At 43.7% G+C, this 22,560-nt stretch overlaps 2 protein-coding genes across 2 annotated transcripts in view; one reads left to right on the forward strand and one right to left on the reverse strand.

Annotated features, from left to right (window-relative positions):
• The window catches only part of frmd4a (FERM domain containing 4A), a 160,582-nt gene extending 147,703 nt beyond the window's left edge, over positions 1-12,879 (reverse strand). Inside the window, exon 1 of the mRNA XM_029248663.1 lies at positions 12,406-12,879. Within this exon, the coding sequence (XP_029104496.1) occupies positions 12,406-12,450 (45 nt within the window). The 5' untranslated portion in view covers positions 12,451-12,879. The remainder of the gene's footprint in view (positions 1-12,405) is intronic.
• Positions 12,880-18,026: 5,147 nt separating this feature from the next.
• On the forward strand, positions 18,027-19,391 carry LOC108936373 (G-protein coupled receptor 15-like). The gene has a single exon (XM_018755710.2). It carries the CDS (start codon positions 18,045-18,047, stop codon positions 19,245-19,247), a length of 1,203 nt encoding a protein of 400 aa, XP_018611226.2. The 5' UTR covers positions 18,027-18,044; the 3' UTR covers positions 19,248-19,391.
• Positions 19,392-22,560: the final 3,169 nt, after the last annotated feature.

The following is a 22,560-nucleotide window of genomic DNA, read 5'->3' on the forward strand; positions in this document are numbered from 1 at the left end:
CAAGAACCTCTTGGGGTTAGACAACAAGGAGGTTAATACAAGTGTCTGGTATATGTAAGTGCTTTTAGAGAATAAAATACCCATTGTGGAATTAAAATAACCATGTAACAGGAAAAAAGCAACGTTGTATTAAATACAAGGCTATTGTTTCAATGAAGGGAATATATTGTCATAAGCTTTGTAGCGGTTTTATATAGTAAGGGAGTGATTATATGAGAGTAAAATGTGCTTCATTTTCTTAAACTTCTTTCCCTGTGGCTCCCTCTGGAGGAAGAAGCAAAATATGACTCCGTTTCCTTTCAGTCTCTCGAGCATCAGTCATGCCGAAGCAGATCTGAACACTACAGGCCCACGTTCACTGCAGGCATGGTAAACAAGGAGTAAATTACAGAGCTCGACTCTGTTTTCTGTTAGTTCAGCTCAGATGCTTCAGTTAGTTGATAGCACTCCACGCATTTCAATCTGGGACACGGTTCAGATACCCTACATAGGATTAACACCTACATTTTTTAAATCTTGATTATCCTGTGTGACTGAATACAGATTGTGCAATTTTTGACATTTTCAGATTTTTCAGTGCCGGTTTTATTGCAAAAAGTAACGATAAACCTGAACCACTGCATGGCAGATCGGTCATCCATATTCAGAGAACAATCAGCTGTCATGAATTATATTTAAAGATCACCCTTGTTTAAATAAAAATGCTAACTCTTGAATCAAAAGTTGAAAACAAGCATTGGAATAATGTTGTTAATGAAATCGATCCACCCTCCAACGGCGTGTTCTCAGCACCAATAATTTTACTGTTGCCTATCTCCACACTTGCTGACCCAGACTCCCATCATGACCCTTGACTCCCAAAGAGCTTAGCAAAGCAATTACCAGCACTGTGTCTGGCACCATGGCAAAAACTGGGGTTAATAAAACCATCACTGCATACAGATATTAAAATAAATGCAAGATCTTATTAACTCATTCTGATGATGATGACTTTGTGCCATGAGCGAGGTTCCCATGGTGCTGATGAGAGCCCTCTTGTTTCCGTGGAGACAGCAACAATGCCGCTTCTCCAGTATGTCATATCCAGAAACATCTGGGGTTTCTTACTCTTGGCAATGTAGGAAAAGTACTTTTTTTAAAAGCAGCATCCTTTGAGTTCCTGCTTTCCGGCTCTCTCCATCGTGTTACTTGCGTGCAGTGCGACCAGCTCTCCCTTTCGCAGGTTTGTTTCTCAAAATTGAAAATGTGCATCCATGCAGTTCTGGGAGCTTGAATAAGAGCAGTCTGAGACATGTTGTCACAGCGATATTTCAATGTGTTTGCACAAGATTCCTTGGCCATGTTGCGTTAAACTGAAATCACTTCATCTGAGGCTTTTTCGAAGGAAGTGGGAAATGCTTGTGATCTGCGTTGAGGCATCTCCCTTATCACCTGACAGCTCTGGTACAACACGACAGCATAGGAACCACAAAAAAAAACACTCGTCAGCCATGCTGAGCACTTCGCATTCGGCAGCCTGAGGTTCAACTCTAGTGTTTTTAGCTGATGCACGCACACTCCCGATCACCCTTTGGGTTGAGCGTCCTGTTCTGCTGAGCTGGCTGCTCGCTGAGGCCGGAACAGTGCCAGCCTTGCATTCACATGTAAACACCACAGAGGCCTGCGTTAGTCATCTCTGCAAAATAAAACCTTGCTCGTGATGCAGAGCTAGGATTTCTCACGAAGAATAAACAAAGAAAAAGTGTCAGTCATGTTCTGCCATCCTCTTTATCACCAGTAAAACAATAAGATGAATTATACATATTATACATGTATTATAGATATACATATTACGTTTTAATCCCTTCACGTTAAAAGCATGACTGACTTTTCAAAAAATGACCATCAAACCCAATTATTTGTAGTGTTATTAAGGAAATAAATTCACTTGTTGAGACTTAAGTTTTTTTTAATTTGTTCAGCAATTACACAGTAAAAAGAGTTTAAAACCCTGTGTTTAGTAGCAGGAAATTAAATAATTGCAGTTGCTGGTAAGTGTCACAAGCTGGTGGAGGTGTGTCCGGGCAACATACTTGAATTCGTCCTCCTCCAAAAATCCAACTGGCTCCCTGGACACCGTTTCCATATCAACTCATCGTAAAAGGAGAACCAACTGAATCAGTCTCCATGGAATCTTGCTCAGTGTCCCAAAGATCTGCTCTATCGGTTTCCTTCTACAATGAGCCAGTGACTCTACACTTGAGTCCACCGTCATCCCTTGTCCCCATGTTGATTTTATAGTATGTAACTGAGAAGTCACAATTGCAGCGATGATCACGCTACATGGATGATATCTCATGGAGATATCTACAGACTTTTTGTTGGATTGCATCAGCTGCAAATGTGTTTTATTTGAATTTTACCATTTTTTACTCCATTTCTCTGCCATTGCTAATCACTATTGCACTGAGACATCAGGTAGGCTTTCGCTCAAAGAACTGTCAGATGTGATTGCCCATCGGTTAGAGAAGATCACCGCGCCCTGCTAATGAGCACCATATGTGAGGCAGGGAAGTCTTGGGAGTTTGACATGGGCAACATAGAGTGCACCGTGCATCTGCTGTGTCTCTGAAGCAGATGGTCATCTATTCAGACCTGTTCTTCTAAGATAGCGAGCAGACAAAGCAGTGGAGGCCAGGTCTTAGGCAGGCTAGGAAGCACCCACATGGAAGTTGTCGGACCTTCAGCCACATGAGATGCACGAAAAGAGACTGGTATCAACAGAGGGTTTTCATTTTTGGTTTTAGTTAAACTGCTTTTTTTTTTAACCAGACATCATGAGGTCAAATTTGGTTTTATTCCTGCCTAAAACAAAAAATGCATCAAAAATCTTCCACAAGAAAATGTGTGTTTCCTCTTGCTTAATTGTCAGGAAGCCCATTGAGTAAAGATAATCAAGCAAGCTCTGACAAAATAAGAGGTCATGATACGAGGGAGGTGCAAATACTACAAAAAAATACTACAATTCAGTGTTCTGGCTTCTCTTTTGCATCACATTGATGAGCGTAGTGGTGGCGGTGGTCATGGGTCTGTTTCCCGTGTATCTCCCACATCAAACACATGCAGGAAGTCTCCCTGCAAATCGGAGTCTAACTGTCAAAACTCGGAAAATGAAGTGTTAGTCTCCACTGATGGCAAAATGAAACAAACCCTGACAGTGATCCTAACCCTAAAGAAAATTGACACCCAGGAACAAATCCAACATAGGAGTTCTGCAATGCCTTCTGACAGGATCACGCCGGCACTGGACGCTACCCTGAGGATGATCACTCTTCTGACCGGAAGGGGGAGGACATCCAATGGACTGATCGTGGTGTGGTCTCATTTCGAAGGAGTGATTTAATAAGCGAAGATGTGTGCAGCCTGGTCTAACAAGCCCCAGTGCATAAAATTCTTTTTTAGTCAGCTATGAACCTTGCAAGACCCTTCACCTTGTTTGGCTGTGCACCTATGAATAAATTATGAGTTAATATGAAATGACAGCAATCTGCAGACTATATGCTATAAACACTACCATTTTATTGACGCTTACTCTGCAAATACTGCATTCTCTTACTGCAGCCGTATAAGTTTGTTCTATTTCTATAAAATTACGCTGTAAAAGGCAAGTATTTAGAGGCAGCTGGTAGTATAGTGGTTAGAGTTGCCGTCGTTGAACCTAAAAAGGTTACAGGTTTGACTCCTACCTTGAGCTGTAGTGTCCTTGAGAAAGGTACTTCTCTTAATTGCGCCAGTAAAATTAGCCAGCTGTATGAATAAATAATTGTAAGTTGCTTTGAGAAAGCATCAGCTAAACGTAGACACTTAGCATTCCCATTACACTAACTCCAGAAATAATGCTGAATTTTCCCATCACATACGATACAGATGCTTCACAAAACGTCCTACCATATTTCAAACATACAGTTAATTATTAAACTATTAATACACTTATTAGTAAGTGTAATTACAAATAAAGTTTCTAATGATATTCTCTACTTTTTTCTATTCTTTATTGTTTTACAGTATATAAGAATTTCGTGAAATGGATCTTGAGTGGGTGGGGCCCTAATAATCCACAGTGGGTGAAGTTATGACACATTTTTCACTCCCATTCTTCTATCACTTCTTTCTGTCTGCATCCTAATTGGATTATTATATCCAATTATAAAAAAAGAAAGAAGAGAAAGAAAAGAAAAAAGAAAATAATATAATATTATATCATGGCCAGGGGGCGCGGCGGCGCAGTGGGTTGGACTGGGTCCTGCTCTCCAGTGGGTCTGGGGTTCGAGTCCCGCTTGGGGTGCCTTGTGATGGACCGGCGTCCCGTCCTGGGTGTGTCCCCTCCCCCTCCGGCCTTACGCCCTGTGTTGCCGGGTAGGCTCCGGTTCCCCGCGACCCCGTGTGGGACAAGCGGTTCAGATAATGTGTGTGTGTGTATATCATGGCCAGGGTGCCACTCCTTCTTCGCACATCGAGACCATTGTAGGAAATGGGTTTTTAGCATAAAGAGGAGCTTGACTGCTCAGTTGAAGCAGCCCTGTGTAGATAATCCACACCTGTGGCACAAGTTTCATTGATATTCTAATCAAAATTTTTCACTTGATCTGGGAATGCATACATTACATGGACCTGCAGAGCTATGAATTAATATTAGATTTAGCTAAAGGTTGAATGAGGGGTGCAGTGGTGCAGCGGGTTTGGCCAGGGCGTGCTCCGTGGTGGGGTTCGAGTCCTGCTTGGGGTGCCTTGTGATGGATCGGCGTCCTCTCCGGGGTGTGTCCCCTCCCCCTCCAGCCTTGTGCCCTGTGTTGATGGGTTAGGCTGCAACCCTGCTTGGGACAAGTGTGTGTGTGTGTGTGTGTGTGTGTGTGTGTGTGTGTGTAAAAGTTGAATAGGCAAGGGCAGATGCGACAGAGCCAAAAATGAACCCATCTTGTACACCTACGCGGACAGGAAAACAGCACTTCGCAAACTTGTATTTCGCTAAACTCCACAATTCATATCACGCTGACAGGGCTGTGAGAGGAGTTCTTGGTTGCGGAAGCCAACATTCTTGGAACCGGCAGCCTTTAAGTGGCTTAGTATTCAAATGAGTCCTTCTGTGTGCAGCGATTTCCCACCCTCGCCCCAGGGGAGCGCAGGCACAGGATGTGGCTCAGTAGGCGAGGTATATTCTCCAGAGCTGCTGTGGGTAACCCAGTTCTCAGGAATCTGGACGGGATCAGAATTAAGTTCTGCAGGTGGCGGCATGGTGCGGCGCATGACGGGAATGGAGGAAACCTCCATCTGCAGAAGTGTGATAAGGGCTTTTTGGTTTCGCAAGCCTAGAAGCGACATTTTTCATGATGCTATCTGTGTTTCCCTGTTTGAACTCTAACAGACAAGTTAATGGATCTAGAGTGATAAATATATATATACACACACACACACACACACACGCGGTGTCTACAACTGCTTGTCCTGAGCGGGGTCACGGCAAACCGGAACCTAACCTGGCAACGCAGGGTGTGAGGCTGAAGGGGGAGGGGACACACCCTGAACGGGATGCAAGTCACCCCAAACAGGACTCAAACCCCAGACCCAACAGAGAGCAGGCCCAGGCCAAACCTGCTGTGCCACCGCACCCCCCTTACATTTACTCTATATATTTTTATATAGAGTATATATCTTATATATCTGAGCACTGTATGCATTTTTTCTAAAATCTTTTTTATTTAATTTTCTATTCATTTACATTTATTCATTTAGCAGACACTTTTCTCCGAAGCGACATGCATCTAAATTGACTCATTCATTCCAACGTTCAACGATTATTAGTAGTCTTTAGCTGACATTTTTACGTAATGCAACTTCTGGTGCTATATGCGCTACACCGAACTCCCTACAACCCCGCTCATTCACTCAAACGCAGTGTCACGACCACAGGGGTGAAATCCCCAATGTCCAGCAGAGACACCATTTGAGATCCAAGCAACTGACAAAACTCACCTGTTTTCAATTAGCCTCATAATCAGTTCTATGCCCTATAAAAGGGAGTAAGGCAATACCACTAGGTTGTGGGTTTTTTTTTTTTAAAAAGTTTTCTACTGGGTGCCTTGTAAGTTTACAGTGGTTGATGAATGGAGCTGTTTCTTGTGGTTCGGTTCGGTTCGGTTCTGTTCTGTTCCTGTCTTGTCTACACCGGTCCTTTGTGATCCTGTCCAGATCCTGTGCATCACCCAGTTGTTGTCTTTCTGTATGGATTCTGTTCACACCAGAGTGGCTCTTACTCTAAGAGCCGTTGTGTACATGCGTATGCCTCTTATTCTGTGTCATCCATATCTCCAGGCTTGCGCTGTGCACTTGTATGCTCTGCTTTCGAGATCATTGCACTTCAAGTCTTTGTGTGGATGTTACAGCAAAGACACCTGTGTCCACCCCCGGATGTCACACCTAAAATCTCTAAGGGAGATTTAGAACCACCTGTTCACATAAGGTGTATTTTGACTGTGAGAGGAAACCAGAGCAGTTGAAGGGAAAACCATACAAACACAGGGAGAGTGTAAGTCTGTGTGGAGCTGAGCTAATACAGACATGCATGTGAATGCAGAGCCCAGCAGCTGTGAGGCACTACACATTTCTGCAGTAAATCGGAGAAGGCACTGAGAAGGGGGAAAGCAGCACAGGGCAGTTCTCTGTACAGAATACACTCTCCTAGCTGTGCGCAAATAGGTTGTTCTTCATCCCCTTACGTAAGTCAAGTTACTTAGGCTGGATTTCCCCCCCCACACACCATTCAATACAATAACATTAATAATTTTTCAGTCTCACTTATTGCCCCTTGTTATGCAAGCTGTTCCTTCATGTGCAGCTTCCTTCACTATTGTGTTTCTAGGCAATACTGAAACCTGGTTCCTGTCTTATAGACCATAATCTTCGTCCACCTCATACTTGCTTATTATCAGTTTCATTTCCAAATTGATTGCTGTATGCTGCTGAGATGGTTCTCATTTTCCTTCAAGTGCACCTTTACCATCGGGCATTGTGAATAATGAAATGGTAGAAAACACGGGGGGAGAAAGCACTACGTTAACGAGAGGAGATGAGTTCACGGCTCCAAGGGTGCAGGAACTATGAAGCTGCAGCTTTCTGCCTTGCTATGCTGACTTGAACACAATATATTTCAGATGTCTTGCGTGAGCGCTATCTGTGAATGTGTATACAGAAATTTATGTGAATTTGGATTTATGTAAGTAGAGGGGTGTCTGTATAGACCGCAATCTAAAAAGAAAATGAAGAAGCTAAAAATTGATCTACCCTCTCATTACACTGAGCCCTTTGTTTAATGCATTAATGAACACATGAATAAGGGAGGCATAGCAGAATAAAATGTATTTCATTATTATGAGTGTGGGGGGCGCGGTGGCGCAGTGGGTTGGACCACAGTCCTGCTCTCCAGTGGGTCTGGGGTTCAAGTCCTGCTTGGGGTGCCTTGCGATGGACTGGTGTCCCATCCTGGGTGTGTCCCCTCCCCCTCCGGCCTTACGCCCTGTGTTACCGGGTAGGCTCCGGTTCCCCGTGACCCCATATGGGACAAGCGGTTCTGAAAATGTGTGTGTGTGTGTGTATTATGAGTGTCTTCAGGATGAAGTGCCATATAAGAATAACCTGCACTGTATGACTTGTTCATAATTATTCTAGAGTATTGAACTGAAATACAGAAAATATTGCTGTTCTACATATTACCTCCTACAGCGTCCTGGTCCCAGAATGGGGATGCTCCAGACCTGCTCTTTAGTGTCCATTTTTTTTAGACAAAAATTTTCTTGAAGGCTTATGAATGTTTATGAAAATATCCAGATACACTTTCTGGTGTAGGCAGATTAGAGTGTGTGAATATGCCCTGCCCGTAGCCCAAGACCTGTAGAGATGTGAGACACTAGCCAGCTCTGCTCTTTAGAGCATGGAGGTGGGGGTGGTTCTCGTAAGATTCTCCTGAACCACCAGTCAGTCACCGTGACACCATCAACTCCTGCCACCCACCTGCAGCCTAGACCAGTCGAAAAAACAAACATCAAATGGGGGGGAAAAGGTATTACCGTTTCATTTCAGCCGGACAAGCCTGTCAAGAAGATCAGAAGCGTGACAGATACTGATAGATACCCCAGGTGAGATGCAGCAAAACTACTGCTTCCGAAGAAATAGATCAAGATAGCACCTCGTCGGGATGCCAGAACTACCGTAGCCCCCCTGATAAAAAACAAAATCCTGGACTTGTCAGAGTTATGCAGGCAGAGTGTTTGGTCCGAGCGGATGCTTTCATGAAGCACGATGACATAATGCAGATTGTAAGCAGGCGCCTGTACTACTGGGGGTCCCCCACCCCCTGCACCTAGTCCCAGGAGAGCCAGAACAAAAAAATCTCTGCCTGCCTATAATGATGGGAAGGATCGTAAAGGAACCATGTGGTGCCATCCAGTGAGAGAGGAAGTGGCATAGGAGTAAAACACATGACTAAATTCCTACCAGCCTCAGCAAATACATCACTGATGCTTGCTAGATTAAAAACATATGAAAGGACAGCAGCAGAAGGTAATTAGGACGAGGGAAGCACCTGGTCTAGGGATACTGTTCATCCAACTGCCCTCAGTGGACTCAAAACCCAATTACCGTTCTAAATTTAAAATGAACGAGGTTACGCGCCGCATGCGTGATGTTTGTGAGCAATCCGACATGACAACAAACAGATGCACCTTCTTCAATTATGTCATTCCTCGTGCGGCATGATTCTCCCAAACCGGGGTAATAGAATCAGCGAGCGTAATGCGGAACCTGGCAGCGCCGAGCAGCCCCGTCCGGTGTGCTGAGGCCTGTAAATCTGAAACGTTAAAAAAAAACAGCCCGTTTTGTTGGGTTCACAATGACATCATCCAAACTTGGCACATTTGTGCAGGCTCGGTGAATGGTTTCTATTGCAAGCCATTGCACGAAGTATGAAATATTACTCCAAAATGCTAAGAATACTTTTTTTTATCCGCGAACCGTGCACTGTAGGCGACCCCTCAAGCCTGATATTATAGGGTCATATTCAATCGAGCACAATCCTCTTTTGGCTTGTTATTCTATCGTTGGACAGCAGCTCTCCTGTGCAGTCTAATGGTTCGGTAGAAACACAGATGCCTGATAATGCAATCCAAGCTGACATCTGCGTTTGTTCAAGTCAGATTAAGAGATCAATGGCGAAGGAACGAAATAGAGCCCTTAAGTCAATAGTTCGCAATCCAGCAGAGGAAACCCAGTTCTTCTCATTGTTTTTATTTTTTTTAAAAATCCATCCTCCTGGGAGAAACATGGATTCCTCTTTTAGTTTACAGTAAAAGCGCTTGTTTTCAACATTTGTAGTCGTGCCTGACAGTAGGAGGCAGCCAGCGGAGTTTAAAATCTCTGTAACGTGGCATTGTCAGCAGAATAGCATACCTCATCGGCTGTACAAACAAAACACGGGGTGCAGTGTATTTCAAGGTCAGACACATAAACAGAGTCCAAGCCATCATGGACAATGTGCACAAACGGAGGAGGAAATATAGTAGTAATAGCATCCATGCATAAATAACACTCCTTCAAATCTATGCAAGAATTTGGTGGATGGCCATAACAGAAATGAAGACACAAAAAAGTCCCAGTGACAGGCATCCCGGTGATGAGACAAGCATGGGACGTCTAAAAGTGCATTAACAAAGTCATCCGGTGTGCTGCCACGAAAGCATCTCCATGGAGATTGAAGGACACTTCAGACTTCACACTCGGTTAGTCACAGCGGAACACGGAGTACACCCCGAACAAATTCTGAGGATTTAGAGGCATAATCCAACAAGAGGGGGGGTGGACTGAGTTTGCGCAACTGAAGTTCATGAGTGAAAAGTCAATGGAAAAAGTCAGACTCCTACTTCACTCAAACACGTGAGGATAAAAGAAGAATCCGAGCAGGTAAAGAGAATTGTGAGAGAATCTCACCCTGATTGGGATGCTCTTGTTACTGCGGCAGGTTGGCAGATTTCCAGCTCCATCGCTCACCCCCCCGTGGCTGACCGTGTCTCTGAATTAATTCTCTTTGCTACAGTCAGGTAAGAAATTGTTTAATAGAAAAAAAAGGATTTATTTAATGCAGTAGTCACTTCCTGTAAGAGAGGAATACAGTAATACAGAACTGTCTCATGCAAGGGGGGCGTGGTGGTGCGGTGGGTTTGGCCAGTGCCCACTGCGTGGCGCGTCTAGGGCTCGAGTCCTGCTTGGCGTCCCATCCTGGGTGCGTCCCCTCCCTCTTTGGCCTTGCACCCTGTGTTTCCGGGATAGGCTCCTGCTCGCCACGACCCCGCTCGGGACGAGCGGTTCTTGGCATCGATTGGAGAGGTTAATTGTCTCATGCAATCACGCATCTATGTCTCTTTCTCCTAACGTAATGCACAAATTGTGTTTTCTATGAGACGTACGTCGCTTTGGAGAAAAGCATCTGCTAAATGAATAAATGTAAATGTAACAGTATTGTCTAAAAGTTTTGGTTACAAGCAAGAAATGCATGTTGGGAAACACACCTCTAATTAAAGTCAGACAATGGAGCCAATACATTACTATTCAGTATTAAAAATATACATATATTTACTGTATGTGTCAGTGTTCCCAGAATTACTGACATGGCTAATGATAAAGCACCACACAATCTCTGTCGAAAGCAGCTCTTAATGGAATGGAGTGATTTTTTTATAACAGGACAATAGAATAGCAGTAGAGTAAAAGTAATATTTTAACATATAAAACAATATGGAGTTGCATTTGTTTTTAGTTCAGTGATATGTTATTGTTCATTAAATCAGTGCTTCAGTGAATTTCTTTGAACCTGGCAAGTTTAAACACGAAGGTGTTAATACTAAGAGCATCTTAACGTACCTTTTGACAAGGAACACGCTTGAGGAAAAGCGAGAGCAACAGAAGCGTTTGAGAACCCGTGAGAATTAGGCTGCCCGCGGTCCCCCGTGAACTTGGCTCAAATTAAGCAACAGATGCCTTTATTTACAAGAGCGATGGGAAGAAAATAAAAGGGCATTTTTTATCTTTGTTTCAGTGACCAGATTTATCAGCCGATATCTGCGCTCTCAATTTCGGGTGCTAAAGCTTTCGTTGGTTTTTTTTTTGTTTTTTTTGTGTACTCAAAATGTTTTGGTTTTTGCTCGCACTGTCATTACAATTGCTTCACAAGCTACTTCCATAATTTCGTGGTAATCTTTAACAAGTTTTGGTGTCGCTGAATAAACTGGAAAATCTCAAAAAGCAGCACGCCACCTTGTTCTGAAGTCATGGCCACGCCGGCACCCTGTCGTGCCACAATGCAGTAAAAAAGGAGCGAAGAAAGATGCGAGGCTCTGAATTTCTCGGAGCGGAATTGAGATGAGGGTGATGAACAGGTCCGAGCTGTGATGGTAACTGCGTCGGCAGAGTCGTTTGATGTCAGCTCCGTTCTCTTGTGGCATTTTGTCAGCCTTGGGTTGATCTCACTGGGGTGTTGATGATTCTGATGGGTGTGAAAGACGATGAAGGTGACATATGACCTTACACTACTCCTTCCAGCTTGGTGAAGACAGCGGGTGACAGACTTGGACACGGTGACAATGCCTTCAGGGCCCCGGGACACAGTAAACACAAGACTGTCCCCCCGTGGGGTTGAACGACCCAGTCGTCACAGTGACATGTGACCCTGACAGGTGTGACACACAGGTGTGTGGGGCGTGGCCCTACAGATGGCACAAGTCATCCAAGAAAAACCTCCCACTGCAAAGGGATGAGGGGACCTGCTGATGGGGGAAACACAAGCGTGGGGTTCGAACCGCGCAACCAGAAGCCTCTGCACAGCATGCACTGTCACCTTCTCTTCAATCTGATACCACCACCTTCCACCACACTGGCTCGAAGGAGCACACAACACACTGGGAGCTCTTTACCATCTGCAAGTGCTGCAACCAGGGCTTATTTTACGTTCAGATACTTTGAGAAGTGACCTTTTTTTTAGCAAATTCTCTGTCTGTCTTCAGCGGATGCTCTTTTTTGTCTGGGCACAAGTGAAACCACTATTCGGATAGCAGTGCAGAGTGACCAGAACAACTCTTCTTGCTCAAGTTTGCAGGACTGAGCGTTTAGCAGCACGCCAGCGAGTTGCACAATAAAACCCAAGCGTTTTCCAGTAAAAAAAAGGCACAAAGGTTGCCTTTACCTGCAAAGTGCACTGTATGCCCCCCCTTCCCCGGTGCAGGTGCATGTGCAGGTGCGCCGCCCTTCGACCAGCCTCAGAGAAGCTCCAGCTGGATCCACAGTGAGGGGTAGAGAGTTCGGATGGAGAGGAATGCGAGCACTCACCGTGAGGAGGCAGACGGCCGAGTCGGGCATGAGCTGCACAGCCATGATGTCCCTTCGTCTTCAATGCCTGAGGTTGTTTTTGGGGGGGGACCAGCCCCCCTCGCCTCCTTGAGCTGGGAGAGCGAGCGCGGGAGCCTGAAGTGCGCACTGAGCCGGCAAGGATCTCACAACTCCCTATTTCATATCGCCAAGTAAATATAACAGCGAGGGAAGGGCGTGGGTGAGAGAGAGGGAGACGAGCGTGAGGGGAAAGAATGAGGGGAGGGGGGGAGAGAGTGAGGAAAAGAGCGATGAGGAGCGATGCGGCATCAGAGCAGGAGGGGTCTTTGAGGACTAGGAGGAGAAAGGAGCCCACATCTCTGAGAGGGCAGGAACGGTACGGGGCATCGCGCGGCTTTCCACCAGCAAACACGCCTTCCTGCCCAGCTGCGAGCCAATCCAGGATTCGTAGGCCGAGAGGGAGGAGGACCGGACACATGGGATAAATAATTCAGACAGACAACAGGGCGGGATGGCTTGGTGTGGCTTTGTTCTTGGTTCTCCCGTTCCACCGAAGAGGGAGAGGGGGATAGATGCATAGAGAGAGAGGGAGGGAGGGAGAATCCATCAGTGTTGTTGAGAACACGTGGCTGCGCTACGAAGGGAAGGCTGTTAAGAAAAAGACAAATAAGGAAAGCAAAAAAAAAAAAAAAAAAGTGCTGACATGCAGATTGGTACCGCGGAACCTCTGCTCATCTGCATGATAATCAGATTGTGAGATGACCTGCTTCACCTTGCTGTATGGCTCCCCCCATCACGAAGAAGGGGAGAAGGAAACAGCCGGGGTCCCCTTGAGGCATACCGCGTTTTGCTTACATGGTGGTGCGTCTGTCAGTGAAGTACGAGTTTCCCTTCCCCAAGGATACCCCAAACCACCATCTTTTCCCCCCGAGGGACCCTGTCCCAGGCCTGTTTTTTTTAGCTCTAGCTTTGCCCTTCCCGTCTGATCCTAGTGCCTCGGGGGACTGCTTGCAGCCACTGAGAAAAGAGACGCGGAAAGATAAATTGGCGTCCTGGATTCTCCGCATGGCTTCGCGAGCGCCCCACTTGAGAACACAAGAACACGTTGCGCCCCTTGACTTGTCTTCTGTCTGCCTTGTGTTTCCCAAAATGCGGAATACCTTCAATTTATAATTGAAAAGCTACCTTAGCCGAAAAAGTTGAGACATTCACACCTCGCTTCATCATGACGCTGTTCTAAAGACATATATACCGTACGTGTCCACTTGGTTTTGACATTGTTAAAATGTAGTGTTCTGCTGCTCGTCCTCAGACTCCACCCACCAAGTCTTTGGCTCTCGTGTGATTTGCCTTTTCGGTCACGTATGGAGCGATCAGCATGCTTACATGCAAATGCAGTTCATTTCCAATAGCTGAGTGAAAAAATGCCCTTCCTGTGTTTTGCTGCTTTTTCCGCTGGTATTGGGAACTGGTTTCATCATATTCACGCTAATCCCGTCTTTGATGATCCGACTGGCACGGTTCCCAAACCTGCCTTTTCGGATGTCCTCTGTGATGACTCTGAGAATTCCGTACAGAGTCTCAGTGCCGGAAAAATCAGAATAAATAAAATCTGTATGCTGAAGAACAACAGAAATAGCTGGAAAAACACAAACCGCCGCTGCTAAGGCAGACGATGATAATTGCGATGATGACGATGATCTGAGTTCGGGAAGCTCCTGAACTATGAACAATAAATACGAAGACGCTCGGGGAAAAAAATTCAAACGAGTTATGTCAGACTCTATTCTAACCTGCACAAAGATAAAGAACACGTAAAATATGCCCTCTCAAGCATACTGTGCGCGGGCATTTACACTCATTGTAACCTTTCTGTTGAGGTCCATTGATCTGTTAAAAGCGGTGTCTCTGAGTCATATGGGCATAGATGGCACTGCAGATGACTTCTCATTTTGAGTATGTAGGAGGCCTCGGGGGTGGGTGTGCAGCGGCCTTTGTCTGAGCAGGAAACGAGAGCCGGGTGATAGTGATCTGCAAGGTGTGCGCTGCGATTACCTGCTCGCTCTGCGGCATCGGCAAACGTGTCTTCAGTTGGATTTCTTGCGTAGCTCTGCGAAGGGTTGGGGGGACAGACATTCCATTGCACACTGAGAAGGCCCCATACTTAAATATGTTACATAAGGACACCGGGTATTGGTTTGAAATCATCTGATTCCTCAAGCTAGTTGTGGTTTGGAATCAGTAGTCATGCGTCCTCTAAAACACCTTGTCTAGACGGTGTGACAGTTGATGCCTCAAGTGATGCAGGGTCAGTGATGTTCCACAGGCCACAAACACACATCTGGCGCGCATTTGCTGCAACGTTCTGCAGCTCTGCTTTCTGCGGCACCTCGGCTCAATCTCTGCCCTCTCAGAATCACAGCGCTGCGTGTTTCTGCAGGACAGCTGAGAACCTGCAGAGCTGTCAAGTTACACCTGACACTTCGAAGTTTGTGACCTCAACCATTACCTGCGTTAAATGCAAAACCAACCTGCAGACAGAATATTGTCAGTTCATGGACCAGAGGAACCCTACGCTTCTTTTTTTTTGGCAAATGAGAGAAATTGTTTGTTGGATAAAAGCTTGAGTTAAGCAGAACAATGGAAGGGGTTTCACCACCAAGCATGTTAAAGGTGGTGGGGTGGTCATGAAATCACAGTGTAAAACACAAGAATGTTTTCTTTGGTTGTCTACACTTGTCTAGGCAGCTTAAGCCAGATGGCATGTAAGGTTGAGCTACAGAGACACATCGGCGACAAAGACGTCCCACGAGATGACACTTGGAATCAACAAGCTTGAGCCCTTTGGTCCCTCAGCCCCACAAGGCAGATGGCATCTTTAGTTTTGTTGCCCTTGGGCTCAGAGGGTATTGTGTGGCAGAGGTGAAGAGGAGAATGAGCTCTTGGTTACAGAACAAGGCGCTCAGCTGCATGCCAGCAGCACCGTCTGTCATTGTCGCTCTCCGCCGACGTTCGGCGTTGAGTCACCTCCATCTGAATCTTTTAAGTGGCTCCGGGAAATGACACATAACTTCCTTAAGAAAATTTCAGTGGACAAGATGAAGTTCAGGAACAAAAGCAAGAAATAGGGAGACACCAGAGACAGCAGCAAGTCTCTATGTCATATTTCATCCCTTTAATATACAGTGGTTCCCATAAGGCCACAGCAAAGGAAGAGAAGTTGACTCCAAATGAATGACTGACTAAATACATTTTTAAAAACTGTGTTAAAGACAGTGAGAAAAGCCAGATTCGCAATAAATCTCATCCTCAGCATTTCATTGTAGTCAGTTAACCCCAACTCTGACCCTAACCCTAACTCTAACCCTAACTCTGACCCTAACTCTTACCATGACCCAACCTCTAAACCTGACCCTGACCCTAACTCTGACCCTGACCCTAACCCTAACCCTAATCCTAACTCTAACCCTGACCCTGACCCTAACCCTAACCTTAACCTTAACCCTAACCCTACCCCTAACTCTCACCCTCACCCTCAGCCTTACCCTAACTATAACTCTAACACTAAACCTAAACCTAAACCTAAACCTAAATAAATAAGAAGCCTTGTTTTACAGAAAAAAGTCTCATAGTGAGATTTGGGTCACCGTCACTAAGGTGTTAGACTGCCCTTTTAACCTTCGCTTTTGATTCAGACTGCCAGGGTTTGTAAGACAAGACAAAAGTCAAGATAAAAGAAAAACTTCTCAGTATTATGGTTTGTGTAGCCACCGAGCTCCCGGACTGACTAAGTAAGCTGTTTAAATGTGATGTGATAAATAGTTTTTTAAGCTTTTGCTGGAAACGAAGCTCATATGTGCTTTATTTGCTTTGCTTTACTTTACATTCATATATACCTGGGGTTGTGGGCACCTGAGCTCTTAAATGGATTCTTACACTAAGCTGAGCACAATTCAGATATTTCAATAGATGACTTTTTGTAGGATATGCCATTTTTAACTTGTAAATTTAACCCTAATTGACAGAATTAGAGACAAGACAGATTTTGAATCGGATGAAACAGATGGGGAGGGGGGCGTGGTGGCGCAGTGGGTTGGACCGGGTCCTGCTCTCCAGTGGGTCTGAGGTTCGAGTCCCGCTTGGGGTGCCTTGCGACAGACTGGCGTCCCATCCTGGATGTGTCCCCTCCCCCTCCGGCCTTACGCCCTGTGTTGCCGGGTAGGCTCTGGTTCCCCGTGACTCCGTATGGGACAAGTGGATCAGAAAATGTGTGTGTGTGTGTGTGTGTGTGTGAAACAGATGGAATCCAGAAAATACCCCTCGTAAATCACCAGGTCTAACAAATAAGTAATAAATTAATTAAATAACAAAACAGATTTTTTTTTGTTTATTTGTGAGCTGATAATGTAGATTTCACGTCGTTTCAGTGCGGTGTGTCAAACAGCATACAGAAGGGAAGTGCACTGGAGGATGGGCTCCTGACCATGTTGAGGAATGGAAACCAGTAACATAGAGTAAATTTCCCCCTGGTGGTTTCACAATCTTCGAAGCCCAGTTTTCCCAGCGGCAGGGACGATCAGTCGTCGTTTTCTCACGGTGTCCTGCACTAACAAGACCGAGGGCCACTGTACGTAGCACAGCTCATGTCGAAACTATGACCTGTGTGAAGCCACAGAGGAAGTCGTACCATACTGACTGCTTCTTTCATTTAGCCAAATGTAAACCAGCCATTTCTTATTCGTAAAAAGATGTGCACTGACAATACTGTTATAAATATGTGCGCACTCTAAACTGACATTACAAAATATGAACACTTTTTTTAATTATATAAAGAATGAACTGTTACTATATACTATAATATTCTTTCATAGCAGGTGATGCTCTTAATGTTGAAACATATTTATCAGTCGAACTAGAAAGAGCTAATGCATTCTCAGAATTAAGCACTATAGTAAAAAAATGTTAAATCAAGGAATGTAAAAGATTCTTGCAAAGCAGAGGTGTTTTCATGCATTCAGAATTTGCTGTGAATATGCCAGATAATGAGTTTCGCGAGATATCTAAATTGTCTCACGTGAAATCGAGGTATTGCTAACACCTAAAAAATTTAGCAAGAGGAAAATTAATCACCAAGCAATGGAACATTTGCCCCATTTTTAGTTATACCTCTATCTCATCCTGCCTGTCAAAATGGTTCTGGGGAGGGTGTTCATATGCTCTACTTCATATGAGCCATCAAAAGGCAGGGGGAATATAAAGGTCCTATGACTGTAAGCTTTGGGATAATTAGATTTAGAAATAAGATCATTTACAATGATTAAATCTGACCGGGTTACTTATTTTAAGATCAGAGGTCTGAAGTTTGAAGTGATGTAAGTTTGAAGAAAAATTCTAAATAAAATGTGTTAAAATGCACTAAATGCCCTCCGGCAATAAAATCAAAAAGGACACCTGTCATTTCTTGCTGTTTTACAACATCTTCCGCTGAACATGTGACCAGTCCTTTGCTTTACTCTCATGTAAATTGCATTCATCACTAAGGAAGTTTACATCAATGCCATGCTTTGCTCACTGAAAAACCACAGATAATTTTTTTTTTCACGACGCATTTATAAGCGAAAGGAGCTGTGAGGTGGCATATGATTTCAACCATCCGCCCGATTGAGGGGAACGTGCAAACGATGGTGAAATTCGACCTTCGTGAGGATGAAAACGAGTTGAATTACAGTGACTTTTTCTTCAATGATTCTTTCATGACTAACTTCTTCAATTTAAGCGAGCCGATGGACGACATACTCTCGGGATTCCACACATTTCTCATTACCGCCTATACTTTGGTCTTCTTCTTTGGCACAGTTGGCAATATTTTGGTTATATGCATAGTGCTGAAGAAACACCAGAGGCAGAGGCTTGTGGATATCTTCATTGGGCATTTAGCAGTGGCAGACATGGTGTTCCTCATCACTCTACCGCTGTGGACAGCTTCCCTCTCCCTCCACGGACTGTGGCCTTTCGGCAACTTCATGTGCAAGCTGGCATCCTACGTGATCTGCGTGAACATGTTCTCCAGCATCTACTTCCTGACCTGCATGAGCGTGGACAGGTTCATGGCCATTGTCCTGGCGCTGGACACGAGGCGCGTGCGGACCAAGCGCTACGCCCAGGGCACGGCCCTCTTTGTCTGGTTGTTCTCCATGGGGCTCGGCATCCACGTTTTCTTCTTCAGAGCTGTGGACGGGAACGGGCATTGCGTAGACGATCTGTCCCTGGCCAAGACGGTCTTCTCCCTGCTCATCAGAGTGATCGCCTTCCTGCTGCCGCTGCTGACCATTGGCATCTGCTATACCTCTGTGGCCATCAAGCTGCACCAGCACTTCCAGCAGAACAACAGGGTGGAATGGAAGAAAAGGCGATCCCTGAGGGTCGGGCTTTGGATTCTGGCCCTATTTTTGCTCGCCTGGCTGCCCTTTAACGTCTTGGTCACAATCCAGACTTTGCGTGAGTCGGGATACCTTGATCTGGACCCTGACACCAAACTGGAGCACGGACTTGCTCTGGCCACCTGCCTGGCCTTCAGCAACAGCTGCATCAACCCTTTCATCTACTTTTGGCTGGACGGCTGCATGAGGAGACAGCTGCTGGGGCTGCTCCCATACAAGGTCGCCGGGATGGCCAGCAGGAGGAGGAGCAGCTTGAGCACCTCCAACACCTTCCCGGAGAGGGACTCCATCATGTCCAGGGAGACGGAGAGGGAGGTCCAATTCGGCGACAGTGCTCAGGCCTCCTCATGCGGAAAGGAGAACTTCGAGCGGCGCCCGGTGAATGGAGAGACTCTGTGTTAATGGGATCCTTCCAGATCATTAGTGAAGTATATTCCGTTTCTTTACATAACCCTGAACACCATATATATCTGAACAATCCCTCTTAAATGCCATTGTAAATAAAAATAAAAACAGGTCTCCAGAGTAGAAAAAGTGTTTATAGTGCACAGCAAAATATTATTATTATTATTATTATTATTATTATTATTATTATTATTATTATTACTGTTGTGCTGTTAATTTTTTTCTGATCTGAAGTTATGCTTTCGCATTTCTCACTAAAACATGTCAAATCTGAGTCCAAAAATATATTTATATGGGATTTAAAAATCTTTATAACTTGGCAGTTCTACAAGTATTACAAATATGCTCAAAGCCTTATACACGTAATATCTGAATTTAATTTTTTAATATTTAATTTTAATTTTGTTTTGAACACTTAAAAATTAGAAAATGTAATGAGAAATGTGGGAGGGTTGTAACTGAAAGCCTTCAGGCGTTGTTCTTAGAATGGCAACTACTAAAATGTGATCTGAGGCTGTGCTAACGTGGACTTTTAATGAAAATGTAGGATCTTACATACATATATATAAATCTAAGGTTTCAGTATTTTTGTGTATTTTGCTTGAATATTTAAATGTTAAATTTTTACATTTATAGTAATGTGATTAAACCACAGGCTGTTTTTTTTTTTTTTTTTTTTTTTTGCATTAAAAACAAATCTACTAGCATTAAGAAAATAGTGTTTCTCACTGACTTAGTTCTCGAGAAACAGACGTTAATCTTTCCAGACGCAGAAACAGGAAGATTTAAAGTTGTGACACATTTTGGTCGCTGAAAGTAAATACTGTAAGAAAGCAGTTATTCGTTGTGAAAGATTTTACTGAAATACATTTATGTTAAAAGTGTCTAATAATTTATGAGTTATAATTGAAATTTGGTACTGCAGCAGATGAAAAATATTCACCCCTGATTAGTAATACCAGAAATTCAGAGGTCATATGGTCGTGTGTGTGTGTGTGTGTGTGTGTGTGCTTTGGTTTAACAAATTAAATTGTAAACAAACTAAATTCAAAGTAAGAGCCATTGGAGCTATTTTAAACAGCCAAGCTCATTTGTAGAAATTAGAAATTACAGTAGAAATTACATCAGTTTAAATTTCTGCTTGTTTTTTCCTAGCTTCATTTCAAATTGTTTATATTTTGATAAATTTACCAAAAGCTTTCCTTTGTTTTACGTCGCTGTCAGGCTTTAGCCTGTGCAGTTTTCAGCATCACTTCAGCTCTGCATTTACAGGATCCTTTATTTCGGGGGTTCGAGATTTAGCTCTTCTCATGTCGTATTGCCGGGGACCCTCCGTCAAAAGCGTCTCGAATAAAACTGAAAACAATTCTCTCTAGTGGTAATTTTTCTTGATGCTTTGTGCGCTCACGCTGTGGGAAAAGAGGGTTTTTCCAGGGCTTCATCTGCACTAACCGTGCTGCAGACGTGTTGCGTTCACCCAGTCATCTGCCAGTTTGCACTTGTCTCTAAACATCTCATTGCCAACCGCAAGGAAACACTGAACACCGTGAGTTTAAAATCCAACAGATGTTAATACAACGAATTCATAAAGAATCATTTAAAAAGCTTATTCATCTATATTATCTCTTTATATAACCTTTGTTCAAATTAACTTACAATGTCAGATATAACTTTTCAGGGTCTGTACCTTGATCAAGGGTGCTGCGGTAGGGGTGGGATGTGAACCAACACCCTTCTGACCGCAAAGGAACAGCTCTAAACACTACACTTACCTACAACCCCCAATCATAGATGTTAATAACTTCGTGGGGCACGTTATGGGAGTATGACTAAGTAGTTTAATATGGTAAGTTGCTTAGGTTAAAAGTGCCAGTTGAACACGCTACGTCGGTACCAGGGGGGCGGCAGGTCACACTTTTCTCACACCCGCACACCAGTCGCCCGCTTGGCACAGCTCTGCTCCAGCGTACTTTCCGCTAGAGAGCAGGAGTCAATGTGCAACCAGCCTGCAGATCTGAGAACTTCCAAAGAGCCCAGTACATTTTCCTTTTGGGTTGAAGCACCGTTAATGAGATGTTCTTCAAGTTTGCGCCAGTCTTATATTTATTCCCTCAGCTGACACAATTCTCCAGAGTGGCTTACAATTATTTACTCATTTGTACAGCTGGGTTATTTTACTGGAGCGATTTAGGGTAAGTATCCTATTGTGGTTAGAGCTGCAGCTGGAGGTGGGATTCAAACCTGTGACCTTTGGGTCCAAAAGCAGCAGCTCTAACTACAACATACCAGCTCTCCTAATCTGTCGTCATATATAAATCTTGGTATATAATTTATAAATGAAACTAGACTGAACATAAGTGTTCACTAATGTGGAAACCATAATATTTAGGATATTTAAATTGTATAAATAGTCTTTATTTACTGTCCACCCAGCTGCGTAGTTCCTCTTGCAGTCTTGTACATATGCAGTACAGGTACATGTTTTCAATTTCATTATCATATTATTCCGCAGCATTATCGTTGGTCAAAATACGTTAACAGCATCTTAAGTGAAAGAACGGGATTCGGTTTCTTAACTTCTTAACTCGTTCAAATGGCGCAGATGTTCAGATTACAGATTTATAAGTAGGAAAACATGCAGCAAAACTTCGTTTGGCGCTATTGCACAGTAATAACATGATATAAGCAGAGTAAAAATTTTGGAGAATTAGAATTATTCACAGATACAGTTTTGCCATCTACTGGACAGTTATGAGTATATCACAGAGACCATGATTTTTCTGAAAATAGCTTGTATTATTTTTACTTATTACTTTTTTGTCACTTTTCTTGTTTTAATTTTTAAGGACTGAAATTGACCAATAATGTCATGATTCAGGTCTGCGATTATTCACTGCATCTGCATTCAATTTTAATTTATTTCTAAAGGTTTCAAAGTGACTCTGCATGGATCATCTGCATGTGGTTTTATTTTTGAGAACCCTAAAGTGCACCGATGATGATGATGAAAATGATGATGATTCTTCTTCTTCTTCTTCTTCTTCTTATTATTATTATTATTATAAGAAAATAATAATAATAATAATAATAATAATAATAATAATAATAATAATAATAATAATCTGCATCATCATCATCATTTTCTGAACATGTTCGAAGTGCACTATTCAAAAACATTTAGGGCCACAAACACAATAATACCAATTTCCAGTACTTTTCCAATCCACTAATGTCTGAGAAGAAAAAAATTACAATATGTGCTTGATGACTGATTAAAAGGTGAACTAAGTGTATATGCTGAATAATTTAA

The sequence above is a fragment of the Scleropages formosus genome, chromosome 24, assembly GCF_900964775.1.
Source record: "Scleropages formosus chromosome 24, fSclFor1.1, whole genome shotgun sequence".
NCBI lineage: Eukaryota > Metazoa > Chordata > Actinopteri > Osteoglossiformes > Osteoglossidae > Scleropages > Scleropages formosus.

Coding starts and splice junctions, on each gene's coding strand:
- LOC108936373 (XM_018755710.2), top strand. CDS start 18,045: ATGATTTCAACCATCCGCCCGATTGAGGGGAACGTGCAAACGATGGTG.